Source organism: Callorhinus ursinus, unplaced genomic scaffold (assembly GCF_003265705.2).
Source record: "Callorhinus ursinus isolate GAN/ISIS: 27379988/994484 unplaced genomic scaffold, GSC_fseal_2.0 scaffold20, whole genome shotgun sequence".
NCBI classification, from domain to species: Eukaryota; Metazoa; Chordata; class Mammalia; order Carnivora; family Otariidae; genus Callorhinus; species Callorhinus ursinus.
Genome location: NW_027397082.1, coordinates 28,500,606 through 28,520,647, shown reverse-complemented (window position 1 = coordinate 28,520,647; position 20,042 = coordinate 28,500,606). Strand labels below are relative to the sequence as shown.

The 20,042-nt window shown below is 43.8% G+C and overlaps 1 protein-coding gene across 1 annotated transcript in view; it reads right to left on the bottom strand.

The window, feature by feature from the left end:
• PANK1 (pantothenate kinase 1) overlaps positions 1–19,331 on the bottom strand; it is a 54,166-nt gene extending 34,835 nt beyond the window's left edge. Inside the window, 2 exon segments of the mRNA XM_025881057.2 lie at positions 18,620–19,181; positions 19,183–19,331. Coding sequence (XP_025736842.1) covers positions 18,620–19,181; positions 19,183–19,323 — 703 coding nt within the window. The 5' untranslated portion in view covers positions 19,324–19,331.
• Between the last annotated feature and the right edge of the window lie 711 nt (positions 19,332–20,042).

The window sequence follows — 20,042 nt, the reverse complement described above, 5'->3', positions numbered from 1 at the left end:
CACTGGTGAAAATATTGTAATTTCTTTTAAAATTAGAAGAAAACATACAAACTTTCAGGTCAAAGACAATGTTGTAATATGTCCTATTAACACATTTGTCTTCATACCAACGGAGTTAAAAGCTATAGCTTTGAATTTCATAGGGAGGAAGGAGCACATCAAGGTCGAGCGCTGGGGGTCCAGGGCAGTTCGCCTCTGTTTACATTCTGCGCCTCACCCAGTCACAGGTTAGAACTGACAAGACACCGGCCTGCAGTCTGCTTTGCATTTGCAATTTGAACTGGGTAGCTATGGTTTGTTTACAATTGTATTTCCTTTAAGCAACTTCAATTTGAGTATTTAGTTGCAACTAAATTTAAAGTCCAAGTTTTAATGACATTTATTTTTAAAAAGGACAAGCTATATTCAACCACATGCTTTCTCAACTTTGCCTCATTATAAAAACTGCCGAAGGTACTTGTTAAAAATATGGGCTCCCAGGCCATGGCCCAGAGACTGGGATGCAGCGGGACTGGAGAAAATGGAAAATGTTTTCCAGGGGGTGAGGGCGGGGGGCAGCTGTAATTCTCACTGGTCAAGTTCAAAACTGCTGTTCTAGTTGAATCAAAACGAATGCTGTAAGAAGCTAGAGCACAACTTAAAAGTGAGAAATCAAAGCTTGAATGGGTTGCTCTTGCTTTTAACTGTGAGAGAGCTCTGAGGCGGGCCACTGGGGTAGTACCTGGCAATGACCTGGCAGATGTTCCCAATCCCCAAAGGGACCTGAACACATCTAATTGCTTGTTAATTAAATTATTAATGGACAATTTATACCATGAGCGCCGCAGGTGATTTTTAAATTTTAAACACAGCTTTTGAATTTCCAGGTATCATCCACCCACGACTAAACCCATGCTCATGGGTTTAGAAACGTTCCACATATGATTAAGTTTCGTCAATGTGCTTCTCTCTCCCAGTGATCCCATGTCAAAGGTAACCATGCATTCCTTGGTAAAGAAGTTAGCTCACGACACAGTACTGGTGTATTTAGGTCAGGCAGGAAGATGTTCTTTGATTTGCAACCCATGTGGCCGACCCTGACACAGACAACCACATGAAATCTGAACAACAAACAGAAACACCAACATAAAAGCTGTGTTATTTTTTTTTTTTTAGGTTAAGATTTGAGAGAATGAGAGAGAAGAAAAACAACAACAGGTCTTGCAGGGCGCCATTCTGGTGTTACCCATAAATGTATTCTTAGCTTGAACCTGGCCAGGAGGAAGCAGGGGCAAGATGAAGCTACATATGAGGGGAGCCAAAATGTCAAACCCATGAGGTGAAAAACACTTTTCCTTGAGCATCTTCCTCAAGTCCCTGAGCAGTTCAGTGAGGCGTGGTTTCTTTCCCAAGGTCCTGGAGCCTCTCCCTGCCACTCTTACGAGAGAAAATCAGAGCAGAAGGAGGGATGTCACTCTAGTGACCACCGAGCTCATTCTATTCCTGTCATCCTCACAATCAAGCCCTGGATTTCTGTACTAGGTCCTAAGGAGGAGAAATGATAGGCAGATGAAAACTGTGTCCCAGTCCATAGTCACATTGTCAAGGTAAGGAAGGGTGGAGGGGGGGGCAATTACAGACAGTTAAGGTCATTGTCCCTATTTCTCACCAAGAAGCTGTTTGTTCTGCCCCATATAGAGGCAACAGGAGGTAAGTATCAACCTTGCATGTGGTCCTCGGCTTTAATAACGCCACCTTCATCATCAGAAATACAGTCCCTTGACTAAAAAGAAGATCCTGTAGAGATGTACCAAGGGACAAGAGTAAGGTGGCCCTGTGTGATTATTTCCAACGTGATCATTTCAGAACCCAGAACTAACCAGAGCGTCCACCCAAGAATGGTTCCTCCAGCTATCTAATGCCCTGCACTGAAGCTCAAGATGGCAATCTCATTACCTGCTTAAACAAATCCCAGTTTAAACCACCAAGAGGTTTAGCTTTCTGTCTTGATAAGCCACCAGAGCATACGTACTTACTCCAGGGATGCTACCGACAATTCAATACCAGGGAGTGGTTAATTGGAGGCTTCAGGGAGAACTACCAGGCTAGGTGGCACCACCGGGCAGAACAAAAGGTTTACCAGAAATGGGCTTTGTTCATGCACTTTAGCTTGACTGTGAAAGTCTGGCAAATCTTTAAAGTCGAGCTGAGTGGGGACTGAGGAAAGATATGCCAACTGCTCACATGGCATTGCAAGCTGAAAGAAAGAAGAGATCACAAGCCCCTCTTCAAATAATCTGAGAGCAACTACATGCTGATGGATCCACTGATTCATGAACAGGTATTTATGACAGTGAGAGGCACTGTGGCACAGAGCTGGGATATGGCCGTAAACTTGCCCCTTTGGCACTTACATTCCAGTCTGCAAGGACTGATCGTTAATCAAGAACAATCAGGAAAGAGTGAAAACTCTGCTATGAGTGAAATCCACATTGTCTTAGGACCAGACACCATTTAAAACGATCCTTTACTATTTATGAATGGCAGCTCTAAGCAGGGTTCCCTCTTAGGCACAATAACCATCAGAAAGTTAAGCTTAAGACTTCCTAGCCATTCAAGAACCTTATCATTAAACGAGATGACACTCAAACCTACAAAAAAGTTTAAAACCACAGGATGTGAGTGTTGGAGGGACGTAAGAGCACTTTGAGGGAAATGCGCATCAAAATCACAACGAGATACCACTTCGAACCCACTAGAGTGGCTATAATTTAAAAAATGGAAAATGCCAAGTGTTGGTGAGGATGTGGAGAAATTGGGAGCCCTCTCACACTGTTGGTGGGAATATAAAGTAGTGCAGTCACTTTGGAAAACAGTCTGACAGTTCTGCAGGAGGTTAAACGTAAGCTAGTATATTGATTTAGCAAGTTCACTCTCAGGTACACACCTAAGAGAAATGGACACATGTCCACATAAAAAGTAGTACATGAATGTTCATAGCAGCATTACTCATAATAGCCAGAAAGTGGAAACAACCTGAATGTCCACCAACTGATGAATGGATCAATAACCTATGCTATCTCCAGGCAATGAAGTATTATTCGGCAATAAAAAGTAATGAAATGCTGATATGCACTAAGACATAGATGAACGTTGAAAACACTATGCTAAGTGAAAGGAACCAATCACAAGAGACCACCTATTGTATGACTCCAACATATGAAATGTCCACTTTACAATAGGTAAATCTGTAAGAGGCAGAAATATTAGTGGTTGCCTGGCGTTGGGAGTTGTGGGGCAAAAAGGAGTGACCGCCAATAAATTTTCAGGGTGGGGGCCTATGGAGTGTTCTAAAACTGACTGTGGTAATGGTTGCACTCTGTGAAAACGCTACAAACCACCTAATTGCACACTTTAAATGGGTGAATTGCATATGAATTATATCTTAATAAAGCAGATTTTATGCATATATGAAGCTCTGGCCTAATCCCTTCATTTTATAGATAACTTTTTAAAATATAAATGCCAAATTGGGGTGCCTGGGTGGCTCAGTCAGTTAAACGACTGCCTTCGGCTCAGGTCATGATCCCGGGTCCTGGGATTGAGCCCCGAGGTGGGCTCCCTGCTCAACGGGGCGTCTGTTTCTCCCTCTCCCTCTGCCCCTCCCTCCCTGCTTGTGCGCGCTCTCTCTCACACACATAAATAAGTAAAATCTTTTAAAAAATAAATAAAATATAAATGCCAAGTTATAATTGTTTTTGAAGAAAATCTTTCTAAAATGCATGACCCACTTTCCCATATTTTTAAAGAAAATAAACAGTAAAAAAATTTTAGCTCTTCCTGATGACTGACGGGCATATGAGAATCAATATTTGTGCCCATTATAGACTGATGCCCTCAGGAACCACATGAATCTGTGCCTCCCAGGCTACTATGACTTGAGTATTCTTTTGTCTCTATTTTAGCTTTCTCTGTCTTGCTTTTGGGCTAATGCTGTTAATTTCTTGCTATCAATGTTACTGCGGTATATCTATCCCAAACCTGCTGGATATGAATGCAGAGAAACCAGAAAATCAAGTCTGTTAAAAACTGTGCCTTTGGTAAGAGTAAATAGACTCAGAGAGAGCACAGGAAGTACTCTGAATGCAAGATGCAAAAGCATCTCCAATTTTATCTACTTTCCAACACTGATTTGGGTGGCTCATAAGTGTTTGCTTCCTTCCAGGTTCTCAGCTGCCTTCTGGCTCATCGCTGGCAAGTTTCCAGAAGTGACGATCACTGTCATTAGTAATAAATGTTTTCTTTTACTATAACAATTTTTATCAAAGGCACAGCTAAATGTAATATCTAGTTGGAAAAGAGGTTGCAACTTTAAAAATATGAGTATTCAAAATATTTCAAAGATTTTATTTATTTATTCATGAGAGACAGAGAGAGAGAAAGGCAGAGGAAGAGGGAGAAGCAGGCTCCACGCCAAGCAGGGAGCCCGATGCGGGACTCGATCCCAGGACCCTGGGATCATGACCTGAGCTGAAGGCAGACACTTAACCATCTGAGCCACCCGGCACCCCAAAATATTTTATTTATCTAGTGCCATTTAGTTTGGGGACAGAGTGCCCTTCCCCATCAAGGTAATATTTTCCAAACAACTTAGCAGTGGAAATTTATTACATCTGAACTCTGGACTTCACATATGAAAGAGATAAAAGCAACATCTTTACATTGGTTTACTTTACAAAATGCATTACACATTTAATGTAAAGTTCATCTACAAAAACAACGCTGTTTTGATGACTGTAAAGGCTAGACAGTTGTCACTTAAAGACGATAGCTGTAGTCTCATCAACTTCAGCATCCAATTTATTTTTGTACTTTGTATGGATTACACAAGATGGAGAAAAGTTTGACTCACAGAGAGTAGGTGCAAATTCTAACTGTTTTTTGAACAGCTTTCCTTGCAATCCGGGGATTTCTGGAATCAAAACAGATTCAGTAACTTGGAAAGATTTACTGAAAATGTTTCACAAAAAGCTGAACACTGGAAATAACTAACAACTCCTCCTTTTGCTTGTAACAAACATAAAAATCAAACAAAAGCATCTAAACTTTAGAGTGAGCGTTAAAGCTCTAAACTGGACAGGTTATTCATTTACTTGTTATTATATAACTGACCTATGCCAGAGTGAAGCATTTCCCAAGCAAAAACTAAGCCTTGCCTAAAATTGAATTGAGTGTGGTACACTTGTACTAAAGTGGTATATTGGCCTGTGCAATTTTATGTGGACATACGTGCACAGGCCAAACTTTTTAAAAGACTTCAGAGCTACCAACTTGCCAATCAATGGTCTGTTTATAAGAATTCAGGAGCTTATTCCAAGGTCTACAAAAAATGGGTTAATCCAGCAGCAGCTCTGTTCCAACTAACATTAAGGGCTTACTATGTGCCGAGTTCTGCGCTAGGAGCTTTACGTGCAATATCTGATTTAATTCTCCTAACCCAATGCAATAGGCAAAAATGACAGAACCAAGGATGAGAAGTTAAGGAACTCACTGATTTAATTCTCCTAACCCAATGCAATAGGCAAAAATGACAGAACCGAGGATGAGAAGTTAAGGAACTCACCTAAGGAACTAAAACATTAGTTAGGTGGTTTCCAACATGATTTTAACCACAGCTTTTAAAAAGACAAAAGTATTTTTAAAGAAGAATTTTGAATGAAATATTTGGACCCTTTTTAAAAAGTTCCATCCTGCACATAGCTGATGCATAACAAATATCCACCGACTAAAAAACAAAGGAGCAACCATTTGTACACCATTACTTACACAACCCAGTATAAAAACAGATATTAGTAATGTCCCTAAATTACTAGAAAATATCACATGATAGTATTCTGTCAAAGAAGACAAAAATGTATAAAGTGCATCTGAAGCACGTTTTTCATAAAACTGAAAAACTCCTAATACTGACAAGAGTAAGCCAGTCCTGGCAGTTACAGAGGTAAGAATTCACTGATGTTTCAACCGGTTTGATCCCCGGGAATGCTTGACAAACAAGAGTGATACTAAATAGATTCAGGATCTTTTCCTTTGTTTTTGTGAGTAATTTGAAATGCACGGGCATCGGTCTAAAGATTGTCTGGAACGGCAAACCGCACAAATTTCAGCAATACCCCTCCTGGGAACCTCCTCTAAACCCCAGGTTCAACCTTTTTTTTTTTTTTTTTTTTAAAGATTTTCTTTATTTGACAGAGAGACACACAGCGAGTGAGGGAACACAAGCAGGGGGAGTGGGAGAGGGAGAAGCAGGCTACCCCCCCCCCAGCAGGGAGCCCGATGCAGGGGCCTGATCCCAGGACCCTGGGGTCATGACCTGAGCTGAAGGCAGACGCTTAACGACTGAGCCACCCAGGCGCGCCCCAGCCCAGGTTCAACCTTGAATACAGTCCCTCCAGGCCTCCAGCCTGAGCCCAGTCCTACTTCCTGTGTGTGTTCAGGATGAGTGCTAGCTTGCATGCTCTCACCCGAGTGGCTGCAGAGGAAAGAAGGGTGGAATTCTTTTAATAGTGTTCTCAAACTCTCAATCTCAAGACAAAAACTACATAGGAGGTGAAATACAAGTCACTTCTAAGCCAGTGAGTCTGGGGTGATCCCCAAGCACCTTTTGGGCGCATTACAAGAATGAAGTTTCAAGTCTCACACCATGAAGAAATGGTTAAAAATTAATCATAAACAAACAATAACAGGGACTGGCAAAACAAACAAACAAAATCCACCCACCCCGGCAAACTGAATCCTTCCAGGAAACACAATGTCAAATTTTCATCTACCTGGCAACAAACAGGATGCAACAATTTTATCTGTGGTTAGATAACTGAATTTATTCCTCTAACTGTGCACCATAAAATATTATAGTTCAACAGAAAATAACACACTGTTAAATTTTTTCAGCAATTAACGGATAAGGGTTATGTTTTTAAAAGGGGTTCTTACCTTTTAGAAATACATATGAAAATATTTACCATCGAAATGATGTATCTGAGATTTGCTGCAAATCATCCAGTTTGAAAGGGGAGGTTTGGTTGTTACAGATAAAAAAGGATAGGACTTGAATGGACAGGCTGAACAATGAGTGATTAGCGCTTCTTGGATATACACGTTGGTTTTGTATAATGTTTGAAATTTTCCTAGATAAAAAGATTTCTTTAAAATCCCAACACTCTCCAAATATTCCTACAAGACAGTGAGAGGACAGTGGAGCATGAGTAAAACTCAAACGGGATCGAACTGGGGAAGTCCCTTTTTTTGCCCCAAGGATCCTGCTTGTGGAAACAAACATGCCAAGCTCCTTCCTCTTGGCTGGGACAAATTTCAACTTGTCCGCTCTCATCAGAAACATGAAACGAAGATACGCCGGCAACTCCACCCTGCCGTTTCACCAACAGTAAATTAACTTTAAATCGCCCTGGATAGGTGCAAGGCTTATCGGGGCTGGACTTAACACCTATTTACAGAAGAAATGTTGGTGTTTCCCAATCCACGTGTAATGACCATGTAGCTCAAAACAATTCAAGTCATTCAAAATAAAAACAATAGGGAATCATAAAATGAGTATAAAGAAGCCCAAAGTTATGATTTCCCTGTGATTAACACTTTGGTGCATGCATGGATACGTATCTGTATACATAAAGTCACGTATACTGTTTTCTTCTTTCCTTAGTTCTCCTGCTGCATTGCTGGTACATTAACACCTGCTTGTTCTACCTACTGGGTGATCCAGCACTGAACCCAACTGCATTTGGGGTAGGAATTTAAAAAGGAGAAAGGGAGGCAGATAACAATGCAATTCTAAATTTTACCCTTACATCATAGCGGGCCCTCAAATATTTGTAGAACACTTGCTTTCCTGAGAATGAAGCTCCTTTGTCTAACTCCCCATCTTCTGGCATTGTCCTACTTAGCAGAGGACATGTTGACCTTTTCCTCCCCTTCTGATTCAAATGCCTTAATAATTCAGCTGGTATTACTGATGCTCTCTGGGACTTTCCTCTGCGTGACCCATGACCTGTTTTCTAGTCAGTGGTGTACTGGTAAATGTTTAGCAACTGGCTCTCTAAAAATAAAGCCTTGATTTTTACTCTTCACTAATCTCCACAGTATAAATACACCCACTGTAGCCAATTTCAAGCTACTGACTTAAGGACATTGAATGCAGAGTTAGGAAGTAATGTGTACAGCCAGCTCTCAGAGCCTGTAGGAGCCGGCACCAGCACATCAAGGGGACTCCTCGTGGTTTGTCCCGGATAATCCCAGTTTATGCCTGTGGTCCTGGCATAATTATTCATGATACCCCCACTACTCTTTAAAAGGGTTGATGTTAGGGGCACCCGCGTGGCTCAGTTAGGCATCTGCCTTCCGCTCAGGTTGTGATCACAGGGTCCTGGGATCGAGCGCCATGTCGGGCTCCCTGCTCAGTGGGGAGTCTGCTTCTCGCTCTCTCTCTGCTCCTCTCCCCCATTCATGCTCTCTCTCTCTCTCTCAAAAAAATAAATAAAATCTTTGAGGAAAAAAAAAGTGTTGATGATCTCTTATGCAGTCACTCCAAAGAATAAATCACATTTGGGCCACTTCCTTATAGTAAAAACCTTCCATAAAAGATAAGAAGATGTGGTATCTCCTTGACCAAACAGATATTACCTTCCTTTCCCTAAATACACAGCATGTCTTTAGATGTTTTTCAACAAACATTGGTAGTTGGGAAAGTATGAAGAGTAAGCAGACAGCCTCAACTATGTTCAAGTCTTCTGATTCATACACACAGAGTTTAGTGACTTTGGAAATGCCATAGTATTTGAGTAAAATCAAGCCAGGCAACTGGCTTCAGTCTATACTCCAGCTTGGAATCATGTGAAGCCAAGTATCACATGTAAAGTCTAGCCCAGGGATAAAAACTGGTTAGCCCCTGTGGGACCCATAGCCTTGTTAAATCTCAGTGTTCAAGGTCACCCAGGTCAGTACTTACCTAGTCCCCTTCATGACAACCCCAGGAGGCCATCCTCTGTCTAAGCTTTACTACTGTTGGCAACCCATTACAACCAGTACTGAATCACATGGATGATGGAGTCTGGCAGGTGAGTCCGTGGGTCTTGGTTTCTCAGAGGGTAGGACCCCAAGGAAAAGTCAAGATAAAATAGCTGTCTTTAAATATCTAGTGAGCAGTCATGTAGAAGAGAGATTGGACAAAATGTATGGTCAAGGTAGAAGTTACGGGAGTCTGATTTGACTACTGGGAGGAAGGAAGGGCATCTAACACCACCACCCATAATAGCTCACATTTGAGTGCTTACGTTCTGCCGGAAGCCTCATCACACTGCTGACCCACATCAAGCTTGAGGTCACACAAGTTCACCCCTGCCTCTCTCACTCCTGGACCTCCTGCCTCAGGCTGTAAAGGAATTGCTTGTCCAGAAGCCCCAGATGATTCCTAGTAACCGACACCGTCCAGGCTGGTCCCCACTCCCAGAGGTTCGTGTAGGCTCACGCTGTCCAGAGGCGCAAGCTAAAGGCCCCGTGGCCCCGATTCAGCATGGAGACAAGGCCAGGTGCCCCAGAAGGTTCATGTGCTAGTCTTAAAGGCAACAAGTGCCCAGAAATATCCATCTCCTCATCTGCCAGAACAAAGTTTGCCAGGCTGCACATTAAAAAGAAGGCCTAAGAACTCCACGCAGCTGTTCTGAATTCTGAAGCCTTGTCCAATTCATGCAGCTTTTACAAAGGCCAAGCGCTCACTTTTCTAATCCTTCTTATCTTTTTTGTGCATTGTCTGCCTCACGCAAGGGCTGAGGTATCAAACCGTAAAGATCAAAGGAAGAAACTTCCTTTTTTAAAAAATCACTTTGTCCTGGCACTAGATTAGCAGTAAAATAAATGACAGTCTTCTTAGTCACAAAGTTGCCAACATCACCCTCAGACAGGGCACACTGTGCTCCATTTCAGGAGCTGCAATGGGGCAACTTATGAAAGTGACAATGAGCTCACTGAATTGTGACACAGGCCACGTGTCCTGCTTCTAGAAACGTCAGAGGGAGTTAGGGGAGCTTCCACGCAGGATGTGATGTCAGGTCAGTTTGGAAGATACCCGGAAACCCAGGCCCAGTCTTAGTCCAGGCAAGATGGAAATTCTGAGATTTCACAAAGTTTTGAAAGCCTCTGTGACTAAATAACAGCAATAATATTAATATTAAGTGATGACCTTTATTAAGAGTTGCTAGTGTTAATAGCAAAATGTCTTTTACTGTGCACACACCAGGGTCCAGTCATTCTATTCTACACTTATCTACATTTTCCACATTTGGTCCCCACAACTAATAAGATGGGCCCCATTATCTCTATTCAAGAAACAGTCCCAGAAGTTGAGGATCTCACCTTAAGGCTACACTGTTATTAAACAGTGCTGGGGCACCTGGGGGGCACAGTCAGTTGAGTGCCCGACTCTTGGTTTTGGCTCAGGTCATGATCTCAGGGTCCTGAGATGGAGCCCCACGTCGGGCTCTGCGCTCAGTGCGGAGTCTGTTTAAAACTCTCTGCTCCTCTCCCCCCACTCTCTTTCTCTATCTAAAATAAATAAATAAGTCTTTAAAAAGCAAAAACAACAAAAAAACCCACAGTGCAGGGAGACTCTAAATTTAGGTCTGGTGGCTCTAAAGCTCTTTCCACTACAGAACACTACTCACACTTTCCGAGAGCCCTCTACGGTCCTGAGTCTAGCCCAGCAGAGTCAAAATCTGAACTCTGACGGCTTTACCCAGAGCCCTTGTGCCCTCCCTCAGTTTCTTCACCTGAAGAAGGAAGATCATGATAGGATCTGTCTTATTACCACTGTCTGAGTATCTTATAAACAACAGAAATTTCTCTCTCACGGTTCTGGAGTCCAAGATCAAGGTGCTGGTGGATTCGGTGTCTGGTGAGAGGCTGCCTCCTAGATGGCTTTTGGCTATAACCTCACAAGGCAGAAGCAGGGATGGAGGGGCAGGGGACGCGGCTAGCCTTCTGAGGTCTCTTTTCTAAGGACACTAATCCCAGTGGCTCTACCCTCATGACCTAATCACCTCCCAAAGGCCTTACCTCCTAATACCATCACCTTGGGGGTTAGAAGTCAATATATGAGCCTTGGGGGACACAAGTCCATAGCAGTACCCATCTCATAGGGTGCTAGGAGTGTTTGTTCAGATAATCCGTGTAAAGTGTTTAGCTCAGGGTCTGCGCATAGTAAGTGCCCCGTAATGCTGGCCACTGTTACTTCCACAGACACACGGATCAGCTTTTTGCCAAAGGTGTACACACTGCATATACTTATCTCTTCTGAAAATTTTACAGAACACACTTCTTTTCCTGACATAAATGGTAGGTTTATTGTGGCAGAAAAGACAGCCAGCTAGCTGTCAATGGACTTAGACCTGGGTCTGAATTTTGGTCCTGCCATTCACTGACTACAGGTCTTCGGGCAGGATACTTCATCTCTCTGAGCCTCTCTTTCCTCATCTGATGGAAGAGTGGGGTTGGTAATTTGCATACTTTCATAAAAACACAGGGATATAGCCGTTGCTCAATAACAGCTACTCTGATTACTCAATCAAAGTGACTACTGTTAAGCACTCACTATTGTCATGAGTTTTCCCATCCTCTTTCCAAACTATAGGGAAATCTGCTAGAGGTCCAGATCATTATTTTGATGGAACAGCCTCTTAAAGTAACATTACCTTACCCCTTCGAATTGACGGAGAATACGAACACACACGCACACACACACACATACACACACGTGTGATTAGCCAGCTCTAAGCATCTAAGGGATGGCATGAATTAAGTAATGAGATACCAAGCTTGACAGCTGCACTATCCAGAGAAAAGATCTACTTAGAAATTCTGTGCACCACGTTCGGTACACTGAACAGTTTCCATATCTGAATCAGAATACTGCCATCCCAAGGTGAATACTGACTTACCTATTAAAGCTAAAACGCATGTAATTAAATATCATAGAAGTCAAACCTTGGCTTATTTTTACTTTCATGGCATTTGACTTGTATTAAAACCACACACACATACACAAGCCAGGCTATCACAAAACCAAACCAAACCCCAAAACCTGTCAGTTAAAACCATGACTCCTTTGTTTCCCTACTAATTCTGTTTCCAAAACCACGATGGCTTTTTGTTTTATTCACTTGGTAAGCGTTCCACATGCTAAAAATTAGCAGTACTCTTTCCAACTTTGGTTACCGTGCCAAACAAATATGCTTCGCATTAATGTTGAAATTCATTTACTGGTCTTTTGAGGAAAAGTGTTCATGTGTCTAAAAGATCCTGATACCTGACTTAACCTCTTCAATGCTGGACACTTGGGCCTTCAATTCTTTTTTATTTTAAATGTTTTATTTATTTATTTGAGAGAAAGAACATGTGAGAGCGAGCACAAGCAGGGGGAGCGGCAGGCAGAGGGAGAAGCAGGCTTCCCGCTGAGCAGGAAGCCCGATGCGGGGCTCGACCCCAGGACCCCGGGATCACGACCCAAGCCAAAGGCAGACGCCTAATGATAGAGCCACCCAGGAGCCCCTGGGCCTTCAATTCTTAATCTTCAGTTCAAATGTGCATTGCACAACTCATAATTTCATTGACAAACTTGGGAATCTGACCATGTCCCAGAAGGTAGCAATAGTATAATGAGCCCTTGCTTTCCATTTCTCTTTTGTTCTTGAATTTGCAATGCTTCCCATCCATCTAGAAGCACTGAATATGGTTGTTGTTGTCTGTTTTTTTTTTTTTAAAGCGCATATATCTACATTCTATGCAGATACAACCAGAAAATTCTACCTATTATCTTTTTATCCTGGTTTTTCTAATTAGCCTGATTCAGAGGTAGTAGAAAGCACAAATGCCAAAGCTAAATACCCCAATATTTAGAAAATAGACACCTCTTGGGCGCCTGGGTGGCTCAGTTGGTTAAGCGACTGCCTTCGGCTCAGGTCATGATCCTGGAGTCCCGGGATCGAGTCCCACATCGGGCTCCCTGCTCGGCGGGGAGTCTGCTTCTCCCTCTGACCCTCTTCCTCTCATGCTCTCTATCTCTCATTCTCTCTCTCTCTCTCAAATAAATAAATAAAATCTTAAAAAAAAAAAATCGACACCTCTTACTTTCACAACGGTGGCTATCTAAAACTGGTAACAGACTTAGGTTTCTCCGGTTTGTACCCATGAGTATGTTCTGTGCATAATGAACTCTCACCCATTTTCTGCTAGTAGTGTTCTATCTAAATGATTTGAGAAGCCAGAACTTCCCACCCCCACCCCACAGGAGGCTGCCAGCGCTGATCCAGTCCTTATTCCTGCTTGTTGCAGCACAACAGAAGAGGGAATGGAGAGGGCAGCGCTCATCCCCCGGCCTTCTGATGATGCCCAAATATTTGCCTTTCTGCAGCATAGTGTTCGGTGACTCCAACAATCCCCTTGGCATCTTTTCTTGCCCCCACTAGGGTGGCTTATCTAACAGTGTCCTGGGGTCTAAAATATCCAGTATCTCAAGGCAACATCTAAATACTACCTTGTGCCATTTCTGTTCCACCTCCAAAAAGAATGTATTCGCCAACCTCAACAAAAATAACTTAAGGGGCTCCTAGGTGGCTCAGTCAGTTGAGCACTGGACTCTTGTTTTCTGCTCAGGTCATGGTCTCTGGGTGGTGAGATGGAGCCCCAAGTCAGCCTCCTGCTCAGCGGGGAGTTGACTTGAGATTCTCTCTCGCTCCCTCTCTTCCCTGCCCTCTCCTCCCGCTCGCCGATGCATGTGTGCTCTTTCTCTCTCTAAATAAATACATTTTTAAAAACCAAACATACAAAAAACAACTTAAGAAAGAGTTATGTAGGAAGTTGTTGCTGCAGCGATGTTTATGATATAGAGACTCCCGCTACAGCCTAAAGTGAGGAGAGAAATGTTAAATAAATTCTGGTATATCCATATAATGGAATATTGGGAATACAATGCACCATTAAAAATGATGTTGCTAAATGCTTATGATAAAATTTTATTTTTAAATAAAAGTTATCAAAACCTTATCTTAGTATGATCCAAAATTACCTGTAAAATATGGTACATTTTAAACATGTACCATAGTTTTCTCTGAGCGATGAGACTGTGAGTACTTTTTAACTGCTTTTTTTCCCTACGTGTTTGTATTATCCACTATTTTTATTGGGGAAGGGTAAAAAAAAAATCATTGTAGGACTGAGAGTGTTACAGCTAATCAAATAAAACATTTTGGTCTTTCTTATTCTGAGCCTGTATTTTTTTTAACTAAGTCAGTCTGAGGTTGTCCTCTGCCAGCTTTGTTGTCCTATTCTATGGATTAACAGTGGACAGGATTCTGTATGTGGGTGATGACAGCTGGCCTTTGCTGAATAACTGCTATGTGTCAAGCAGGAATCTAAGTTCTTACTATACATTATCTCATTTAATCCACACATCTACCCAGCGAGGTAGTATGATTATCTCCATCTCATCATACTGGAACTGAAGCAGGAAGGTGAAATAACCGGCCTCAGGCCATCCAGCTGCATTTCAAATTCGTGCCCTCCTGGGTATGAATGGCTACACCATTTATAACACATTAGGTCCTCACAGCATTTTATTAGGACTGTTAGAATGTTTCAGAATATTTGGGAAATGCGCTGACTCCATAAGGTGCTACTTACATGTACTTCGAAGAATCAAAGCACCAAGGAGCAGGCCAAAGGAATCTCCCAGTTGATACTTCATGGAAATTCCACTGTAGGACTTTTGCCAAAGTCTTTCTTATGGATGGACATGGCTACCTCAGTGAGGTAGAGATGTGACTTGTACCTTTTCTCCGTGACCTCGATCAAGTGTTCATGTCCCCAAGGAGCAAGGCATAAGAGAAAAAAACTATATCACCTATATATAATCAGACTTCCAACTTAATTGAGGAGATAAGACAAATAACACACATGAAACAATCAGCACAAGGCAAACAAACAAACAAACAAAAACCCCAAACCATAAGTCACGTGAAAAGACGTATCAGCTCTGAAGTGTGAGAATTTGAAAGGTACAAGAAACCACACTGGAAGATCACCTAGCCAACTCAAGCATCTCAAGATGAGAGCTAGTAACTTGGTTGAGGTCACAGAGCTGCTGAGTAGTTGAGGGAAGTCAGGTAATGAAGGAAGTTCGATGAAGCGGTTAGTCTTAGAAAAGCCTTCCAACGACAAGTAGTGAGGTGACAGTACTTTCGATGAACAGCGGACAATGTTCCTCTCTCCTGCTTTAGCAAAATCAACCTGCCACTGGTCTGGTGTTTAGATTACAAGCTTGTGAAGAGTCCCTGCACTGAGATTTCATTTTTAAAACAATTACAAACTACTGAATTGTTTGTTTCATTTCACTCATCGTTTTTAAACATCAAGTATTTTATGTATTGCACTCTAACCTCGCTATTACCAAACAGAAACACACCTACTCACATAAGCATTCCAGATGCTTATCCGAGAGCAGTGAGATCTGGCTGTCTTTAACACACGTCTAGTTTAGGTAGTAGACTCAGGTGTCTGATGTTGTAAACTTGTGAGTAGGAATGATTTGCCTAGCTTTGATGCTTCAATCCCCAACATACTCTTACATTTTATTTAAAGCACCCAAAACTCTTTGTTATAGTTGCTCACATAAAATCTATCAGTCAGGGATGCCTGGGTGGCTCAGATGGTTAAGTGTCTGCCTTCAGCTCCAGTCACGATCCCAGGGTCCTGGGATGGAGCCCCGCACTGGGCTCCCTGCTCGGGGGGGAGCCTGCTTCTTCCTCTCCTTCTGCTGTTCCCTCTGCTTGTGCTCTCTCTCTCTCTCTGTCAAATAAATAAATTAAATCTTAAAAAAAAAAAATCTAGGGGCGCCTGAGTGGCTCAGTTGGTTAAGCGACTGCCTTCGGCTCAGGTCATGATCCTGGAGTCCCGGGATCGAGTCCCACATCGGGCTTCCTGCTCAGCAGGGAGTCTGCTTCTCCCTCTGACCCTCTTCCCTCTCGTGCTTTCTATCTCTCGTTCTCTCTCTCTCTCAAATAAATAAATAAAATCTTTAAAAAAAAATCTATCAGTCATTAAAAAATAGGGATATACTTAACTCTAAGTGGATTAGAAAACCTAAATATGAACTGATTGAGCAATATCTTTTTTTATAAAAAGATACCTAAACATTAAAAAGACACCTAAAAGATACCTAGGCAAGGTGTAAAGATATTAAACCTAGTTTTCACTGAGGAATTTTGGTAGTGAATACAGCAGATGTGACTCAGAACACGTAAAATTTATTTCAGAAATGTTCATTCAAATTTGAGAAAAGAAAACATGGTAGGATAATGAAAAGTCAATTTGGATGAATCCCTTTTACTTTTTTTTTTTAAGATTTTATTTATTTGAGAGAGAGAGAATGAGAGATAGAGAGCACGAGAGGGAAGAGGGTCAGAGGGAGAAGAGGGTCAGAGGGAGAAGCAGACTCCCTGCTGGGCAGGGAGCCCGACACGGGACTCATCCCTGGACTCCAGGATCATGACCTGAGCCGAAGGCAGTCGCTTAACCAACTGAGCCACCCAGGCGCCCTACTTTTTTTTTTTTAAAGGATTTCATTTATTTATTTGACAGAACTGAGAGAGCAGGAGAGCACTAGCAGGGAGAAGCAGCTCCCCCCCCAGCAGGGAGCCCAATGTGGGGCTCAATCCCAGGACCCGGGGATCATGACCTGAGCTGAAGGCAGTAGCTTAACCAACTGAGCCACCCACGCACACTTTGATGAATCCCTTTTAAAAGTTCATAGGTAAGTGTCCTGGTCACTGAATTTAAGATAACTTAGGAATTTAAGATAACTAAGGTTTCTATTTTTGGAAAAATACAAACCACTTTAATTTCTGACACCAAACATACAGGCATACAGTTATATTTTCTTGTATTCTAAGATAATAATCTCTGTGGGTTTGTAAGCTCAAATTAAGGCTCAAATTTGTTTTTTCTATGCTTCCAATCTATTATTAAGAGTGTACTTTAAATTCCTCAAAAATTACTTCAAAAGGTGTTATGCTCTCATAGACCATTTAAGCTAGCTCTAATACCCAAAAACTCAATACAGTTCTCTTTCAATATATTTTAGCAATTTACATTGCAAACTGTCATACAATTTGTACACACAGATCAGAGAAATAACTAAAATGTGGTTTTGAAAGAAGTAAAACAGGTTAACAAATCATAAGTAATCAATATTAAGTCCATAAAGAAAGTAATTTTCTAACAAGTCTCAAAAACAAAAATAAATACAAATTCAAGTGCTAAGTAGATGTCCTCCTTACAACCATTGCCAAATCTGCTGTGTGGCTTCCAAGTTCCAGACAAGACTTCTAACTTTCAATCTAAACATTTCAGATCTACAAAATACAAGTATCAGAGTCACGTCCCATACCGATACTTCCTAAAGTCTCAGAGATTTTAACTGGGCACAGAAAAACTAAGAGTCTAAAGAGTCTAAACAAAGAAACAAAAAAGTTTGCCAAATATCAAGTTTTTACAGATATATCCAAAACCTATACTAGCAATTTCTCAGTATCAGACATATGCAAGTGGTGTTGAATGCAATCACTAATTAGTAATGCATTCTACTTACTTTGCTTTTTGCCATTTATAAGCTTCATTAAAGACACCCAGAAAGAGGTAACCAGTTGAATGAGGTTCGGCTCAGATAGGAAAAACCTGTTGTAAACTCGATCTACAAATTTACATCTCACAATGTCCTGCGGGGAAGGTACTCTTTATAGACTAATATCATATACAAGCTTTAGATTGTGAAATAACGCATTTCAGCTTTTACGCCACACACACCATTAGAAACCCTCAACTCTACAACCCCAATTCCCGGAAAAAAAAAAAAACTCCACCTCCAATTTTCATTGGTCCACATAGTTCCGGCCCACATGGTATCAGTGGGTGTGTCGCGGCCAACAGGTCCTCTCATTGGCTGCGAAGAAAAAGCATTTAATAGGCTGTGATTTTTGGGGGGTTGTCAAACTCCACGCCTCCAGGGCTGGCGCTTGCCAACAGACCCGAGGTACTGGCGGCTACTCTGCGATTCAAAGGACAAGGTGGCTGACTGAGCGCTAGCCCCAGAAAGACGAACTCTGAGAAGGAAAAGGGGCAAGGAGAAGGGAGAGGGCGGCTCCGGCTGTCCCTCCAGTTCTACCCCTACTCCCGGACCCCAAGAAATGTTCTCACACGTGCATTTTCCCATCAACAAATTACAAAGGCGGGCGGTGCGCTAGCCTTTTTTAGAGTCGTGACCGAAGGAGCAGCGCAGGATCCGCATTCAATCGGCCCATTCTACAGACCGAAGCAAACAAGAGTGAGGCTCAGGCAGCGATCTTTAGTGTTGGGAGCCCCTGGGGAAAGAATCAGTCCCGGGAGTCCCCTCCGTACACTCCCCGACAGCGGGCGCTGAGGCGCACCGGGCGCGCTGCGGTGCCTGCACCGCCGCTCCCGGGTGCTGGGCCCGCGGGATGCGCCTGCCTCGCGCCAGCGCTCTCCTCGCAATGGGACTTACGCGGCCTGTTCTTTCTCCCAGAGTCCATTCTCCTCCGCAGCCGGCATTTCTTGGCCGGGGAGTCGTGCTGAGGGGGCGGTGGCTGCGGCTGGAGCTCTGGCAAGAGCGGGAGGCGCTGGGGCGCTGCGTCGCCACCGCCCGCGGGGCCCCGGCTGCAGAGGCGCGGCGGCTGGACTGGCGGCGGGTGGAAGCCGTTGTGCAGCAGCCCGTTCACGGCGGCAGCGCCGGCGTCGGCGGGGGCCCCCGGGGCGTGCGTGGCCGAGTGCTCCGGCCGCCCGCCCCGGTCGCCCATGCCGGGGGCTGGTGCGGCGGCGCGCGGGCCCCGGCTCAGGCGGCCTCGCTGGAGGTCATTCTCGGGCGTCTTTATTTCCCCGGATCCTCCCTGCGGTTTCCGATTCAGCAGCCGCAGAGCAGGCGCCGGGGGATGGCGAGCCCGGCGCTCCTCCCCTTCTCCCACCGGCTCCCCCCGCTCCTCAGCGCTTTCCCCCCCGCGCACCCGCCCCGCCGCGCCGGCCGGGAGCATGCCGGCTCCCGGCGCGGAATCGGAGATCCCCGCGGATCCCCCAGCCGTGGCCCCGGCAACCCGCCTCCTCCTGATACCGGGGCCGCGCGACTTCAAACGCGGCTTCCTTGCCTCCCAGACCTGTCCCCGCTACTGAGCATGCCCAGTGCTGCCCGCCACCGCCACCGACGAGTTTCAACATGGGGACTGAAGTTCTCAGGGTTTGCAAAGAGATGGGCGGGTTGGGCTTTGTATCTCGGAGCAGCCGAGAGGGGACTGGGCGAGGCTGGCGCTAGAGGAGCAGGCAGCCTGGGGAGGAATACGGAGGCACACAAATATCTGTAGAGGTTTCAGGTTTGCTAATCCTGCCCGCAGTGGGCTAGACACCTTTGCAAGGTCATTCACGGTGTCACCTCCAACACCCCTCCTCTCCTTGCATTGTGAGTGTGCGTGTATTTGGTTAAGTGACCAAACTACTCACAGGCCTGAGTGGAGGGAGGAGAACGATTATTTATAGAAAGGTAGGCCGATTTGGGAAGCGAAGGGAGTGAAATTTCTTTACTGGCCCACATGCAGATACCATGTGGTTCCCTGGAGTTGTCTTTGCAGGGAGGAAACCGAGGAATACAGTGTAAGGACAGTGAAGGACACAGCTGCACACGGGATTAACCGGTGCTGGAAGAGACCAAGTAAACAGAAGCAGTCCCAAGCTATAAAAAGCACTTTCCTCACCCAGAAAGGACTTCAAGAGACAATGTCATCCTATTTATAGAGTAAGGAGTTGCCTGTGTTTTAAGAAGGAAAGGCAGCATGGCAGGGTGGTCAACACCATAAACTTTGGAGTCAGAGCTGGGTTCAAATTCCAACTCAGCGGCTGAGCAAACCCATGGAAAATTGCTCGAGTTAACACACGTGGCAATA